The 5804-nt window shown below is 38.5% G+C and overlaps 1 protein-coding gene across 1 annotated transcript in view; it reads right to left on the bottom strand.

Annotated features, from left to right (window-relative positions):
- ALG14 (ALG14, UDP-N-acetylglucosaminyltransferase subunit) overlaps nucleotides 1-5804 on the bottom strand; it is a 23294-nt gene that overhangs the window by 12806 nt on the left and 4684 nt on the right. Inside the window, exon 3 of the mRNA XM_009333864.1 lies at nucleotides 3410-3532. Coding sequence (XP_009332139.1) covers nucleotides 3410-3532 — 123 coding nt within the window. The remainder of the gene's footprint in view (nucleotides 1-3409; nucleotides 3533-5804) is intronic.

Raw genomic sequence — 5804 nt, 5'->3', positions numbered from 1 at the left:
AACATCTTATTCTGGTTTTACGTTTCTTCTCAGCCTTTCTCTCAATGAAGGCAATAAAAGTCTCTCTTCTCTGACCAGCTGCCTGTTTTCATGGTAGGAATTTCCAGTCTTTGAGGCTATGACTGCATGTTAAATCTGGCTGCAACTGATGAATGGTTTTAAAAGCTTTTCTGGGGGAAGGCAGGTGTAGTCAGAGTGTACTGGTACATGCCTTGCTTTCCTGGAATTTTAGGCCTCTGCATAGGAAGCCTATCTAAGGTTGACATGTTGTAAAAACTGCCCAGCATAGATGTGCCTGCAGAACACTCTGACACCTATATTTCCAGAATTCTTGGCTATAGGAACACAAGCCGGTCGTCGCTTCTGACATCTTAATTCTGTTACTTGGTTTAATATCTCTAAAGAGACTTAACTTTGCAGAGTGCAGATGTTCATAACTCAGAAATGGGCCTCCTAGGGATGATCTCAAACTGAACAAGTAAGCTAACTTTTACATTTCTTAAACACTCTGGGGGCCCATTTCAAGTGTGGGTCAAGTCCTGCAAGACAGCAAAGGTCTCCGGGAAGTTATTCAGTTCTTTCTGAACTCACTATCTTGAAGAAGGGTTAGATGGAGCTGCTTTCTCATGCAAAGTAAACTAAGAAGCTTTGCCAGAAAAGATCAGTGTGAGATACAAAGGGGACACAGTGCTTGTGTAAATAAGCACATATAAAGTAACTCCTGTGCAGCTAGGTTTGCTGTTTCCCCTTTACAGCTATTTTGGCTCCACAGATATGCTAGTTATGCCAACCTAAGCCTATCTGCTCCAAATCTTGCCTTTGTGCACCTAATGGTCTCAGGCTCCCTTTGCAGTACTTCTCTTGTCCTGCATTCCTTGAAAACTGCAACATCTCTGCTTTTCTCTAGCTTTTGGGTGTCTGGAGAAGACTTCAGTCATTCCTTCAAACATGCACACATTTCTTACAAGCCTAAAAGCGAGTGTAAGGATTTGGGGATCACTCACACATACAAATGACTTAGAAGCAATTCAAAGTTGTCTTTCCCTCCCGCAGTTGAACAAAAACAGTTGCCTAGGCTGAAAATGTACAGTACCCGTAAGCTCTACTGTTTAAAAATATGAAGCTCTCAGCATGATGTAATACTGTGCTTGTTTCTAAACCCGGGTGTTGATTTCCATGCCAAAAGTTATAGATGAGTCCTGTAAATGCCAGCATTTGTCCCACCCTTTCTGGTTCTTTAAACTACTAAGCATTACATTTTGTCAAGAGTAGGGAGAGTTGCAATTCACCACAAATGTTTTCTTCTAAAGGCAATTAAATATTACCAGTTGCTTCACATACCACACAGAATCTTTTCACTGGCATTTTAATCCCTGAACCACTCTCCTTTGATAAGTGTTTTAAAATCTTTACAGCTCTCCGACTTACTATATTTTACAGAATTCTTAAACTAAGATATGCATACAAGTAATAGTATGCAAGCAGCTTTCAAGTGGTATAAGATTTGGCATAACACCAGAGATACTTCTGCCAGTGACAGTACCAGCTGCTGTTGTGGTTGATGATGGTACCTGGCAAAAAAATATTCGGGAACTCCCCCCGTTCCAGCCCTTCTCTAGTCAAGGATAAGGACTCTTTGGATAGCATTTTGAGTCAGTGGTTCCCTTAAACACTACAAAGGGCTTAAAGGCCTTGCTAAAATGTATCCTTAATTTCACAAGGACAAGTGTTTTTCAAAAACATCAGGCTTTTGACAGCTTATCACAGTTTATCAACTCCAACACCGTTTCTAATAATTCTACGTGTAAATCCCACTGTCACTTTAAATTCCTCTTGTAAACAGCGAAACCATGGAATTAGATTAGTAACTTCCTGCTCTTCTTCTATGATATGTCCTGTTGACACTGTTGGTAATATATTAAGCTACACAGTGAGATTTTCCAGTCAATTTCTTTTGCAATAGTAAGTAAAGTATATGCATTAACCAAAACCAGTGGTGTAGCAATATGATTCCTAAATATTTGTTACTCACGTTTGCTCTAAGATGTCAGCTTCATGTAAACATCCCTCTACTATTTCCCCTCACCCGCCAAATTAAAATCACTGTAAAAAGAATAGTATGCCATCTCCTCCTCCCTCCCATCTCGTTTCCAGAATAGGCTTGAAAAACAAGAACTGCAAAAAGCTATTTCTGTTGTTCTGCACACTAAACTGCTCTGAAAACTCCAGCAAGCAAGTAGCTTTTGATCTAATAGGAACTGACCGTACTACTGAAGCCAATGAGATCAAATTATTCACAGCAGCTTCTCTAAACGTTCAAAATATCACAAATACATGAGAGCCTCTTTAGAATTAGCCATACAGTTCACAGTGAGAGCTAAAAAAAGTCTGCTTACGAACATCCACTGTGGGTATATATATGCTGCTATTAAATGATGAAAAATATCTTGTAACTGCACAAGTTTTTACAGGTTTCATTAAAATATTTTAAAACCCATAAAATATTAATTTGATATTCTACTAAAATAATGCTTTTTTAAAAAACTCAAATTTGGATAACTGACTCCTTAAGATGACAACTCTAGCAAAATGCCAGCTTTAACCAAAATTTCTCTTAAAGAATTGGAGGACTTAAACCTGGGAGTCCCGTGCACTACCTTTGAGTCTTGCATTAACACAAAACTTTATTGATCGGATATCTCTATTTTAATTCTATAATCTGACAACCCTGAATGCTTCTAACTTGATTAAGTGTGTGGAATATTTTTAAGTAAATGTTGTAATCAGCATGAGAGTGCAGTTTTGTGAACAGCTTGAAAAAGTTACTGAAGTGCCCAGGAGCTGCCACTTCAGCAGTGATGTTTTTTGTCACTAGATGAGATAATTAACGTCAGTCAGCCAAAGACTAAATAAATATGCATGTAAGTGAAGAGCCCGTGTAAGCACAAGAACTGAATCTGTATATATTTCTGCTGGTCTGAACCTGCCTGTTCCAGACTGGTCAAACCATTTCAGGAGCAAGACCAGCCCACAGGATAACCAGGCTTTCAGGCACAGTTCGTGCTGTTGCAATCCTGAAGAGATGTTATCAAGAACCTGCAACCTTGTTTGTGCTACCTCTACCAGCGTTAACAAGGGAGTGACACACTCTATGATCTTACCTGCAAGCTTTGAGAGGGAAAACTGGTATTTGCTACTCTAGTTCACCAGCAGTGCAACCCGTTCTCTCTTTCTTGGTGTTTTGCTGCTACATCTCTTTCAGCTTTAATTTTACATTCAAAAGTACTTTTCCTGTGAACCGTAAATCTAAGCGTATGTATGAGATACAGTCTGCAATGTCTTGATATTCCAAATGCTTTTATGATGCAGATTAGCAAGTTCTCAATAAATTAAAATTTACTTTACCTACCAAATCTGGTTTCAGTTTGTAGGTCAAAGGAAGGGAGTAAAGTATGGAGTACAGGGTTGTTACCACAGAGGAGGTCCAAGATTGTCTAACCTCACGGCTTCTGGGAATGCGATCAAGGGTGAACTGGAAGAGAGCACGATAAGCTGAATTGTTATTTTTCTAAGAATGTTGTTGCTCCTCCTATAGAGTTATTAGATCTGTCAGTGCCAAGTTTTGGGGTTTTTTTTTAATCTCGTTTGGAAACGTTTGGGTATGAAACCTTTTCTTAAACGCTTTATTCAGTGTCGTGCTTAGCGCTCCTGGCAGTAAAGTAAAAACAAAATACTAGAACTGTATATCTATTTTTTAATCTCTTTCAATTTTAGTTTAAAACATTCCTAACTTAATAGCAGCCTCACCCACAGTATGTTAACGTAGTGCCCCACCTCGTGGTCACCGAGACACAAGTCTAGGTCTGATGAGATAGAATGCAAACACGATGACTCTTCTGTCTCTTGCCTGTTTAAATTCTTCGTGGATTTACACTGCAGAAAATGTGACAACTTTTCTCAGTTAATGTCCAGTGCATACTATTAAAAATGTAACAGCAAATATCACTATCCTTTAAATGAGTACTCAACAAGTATTCAAAAGATATGCAAGATGCATATTCAAAATGCAAAATATTTGTATAAAGAAACAGAAAAGAACATCTTATCATTAAATAAAAAATAAGCTTAAGAAATAATTTTCTTTGTTCTTTCTCTAGGAAAAAGTAGGGGTTATTCACTGTGTGTAAAAGGTATCAAATTAATAAAACACGGATGTTTTCTGTTTGTCTCGGAACACTGCAAGCAGTTAACAGTAGTTAGGCTTCCTGCACTCTTTGCAGATGGCTTTTACCTTGACGCAGAGGAACTACACCTAAGAACTACGGCTACGTCAGAAGGCAGTCCTGATGCCAATGAAATTTTTGACCGTTTCAAGGAAAGACAAACGTAATGGTTGCAGTGCGCTGTTCATTGGCATTGACGTTGTTTAGATCTGGACAATGGTCACTATCTCGCTTCATATGGGACACCAGACCACTACCACACCAGCAGAACTTGTACTGGGAGTGAGAGACTCTAAATATCGTTATAAATACTGAAAATTGCCCAGTTGCTTCAAATATACCATTGCTAATTGGCATAGCTTAGCCCTGGCGATCTGTGACCAGGAAAGATTATGTTGCCAATAGCTGTACAGTAACTACAAACCAGTCTTGAATAGCAATAACTGGGGCTTTTTTAATATATAAGGTGGAAAGAATAAAAAACCCACCCCACTTATAAATGCAGAATATTAAGTTAATTTTCTTGACTGAAATTATCCTGTTTCATTGTGATAAGGTTCTTCATTTGCGGTGATGCTGGCAGGCATTAACAGACTTACAAACTGGTTGTTTTATGTTTTATTTGCAGGTGTTGAAACTCCGATTGCATTAGTCTGACAACAGAATATGGAAAAATAAACATGCCCCCTGCTCCCCATTCAACAGGATTCTGGTTATCGCTACCTCTCTATTTCTTAAAGCTTTGGAAGAGATCAGGTGATAAAAAGAAATGCCGTTAAGTGGAGTTTAGACCCTTGCACAGTATTCAGTCCTGCAAGAAATATGTGTATGATAAGGTTGTTTTAGGCAGATCAGGTTTCAGTGGGAACTATTCGGGATTCTCCCTTCGCTGTAAGAATGGTGTTAAACAATATCTGGCAAAAAAAAGTATGTGTTTTTCTTCATCATAAAAACCTATCTCAGCAAAACTTGGCAGGGACCCCAAACAGTATCAAAGTAGAAATTTACTTGTAGAATTCAAGTAAAGATCAAACTGGTTTTATCTGTGCTCTTCAAAAAACAGGCTTGAAACTTTGCACATCAATGTCTATGTCATATGTTAGGACTTCAGCCCACGTATCAGTCAACACTTAAATATTAAGCTGAGAAAGAAAACTGGATTTTTTTTGTTTGTTTGTTTAAAAGCCACTGCCAGATGCTTCTGCAATCCCAGCCTCTCATCTGATGGAGTACTGTTCGTATTCCAGACAAAGGTACCTCCTGCATCTTTTGCTGGAAAACTGCACAGTACGTCTGACACCAGAAACAGACAAATTGCTCCCCTATCTTCCACGGTGTCATATTGTTGCATTTATTTTCCCTTACATCTTTAGTGGAGTCAGAAACCTTTCTGTTATTTGAAGACAAATGTTCCAAACTGGCAATTCTATAATGGTTGACTGGGTATTGCGGTTTCAAAACCAGTGATGTAGTCCTTTACCTAGTTAATATTGTTGTTTTGCAAGCATGCAAGGAAAAGTAGGTGGAAAATTGCCACTGCTGTGTATTATTATAGTATGCTCAACTGAATATACTGCAATG

Source organism: Pygoscelis adeliae, unplaced genomic scaffold, assembly GCF_000699105.1.
Source record: "Pygoscelis adeliae isolate BGI_AS28 unplaced genomic scaffold, ASM69910v1 Scaffold10, whole genome shotgun sequence".
NCBI lineage: Eukaryota > Metazoa > Chordata > Aves > Sphenisciformes > Spheniscidae > Pygoscelis > Pygoscelis adeliae.
The sequence above is the reverse complement of the archived record's forward strand: the minus strand, read 5'-3'. Positions and strand labels throughout refer to the sequence as shown.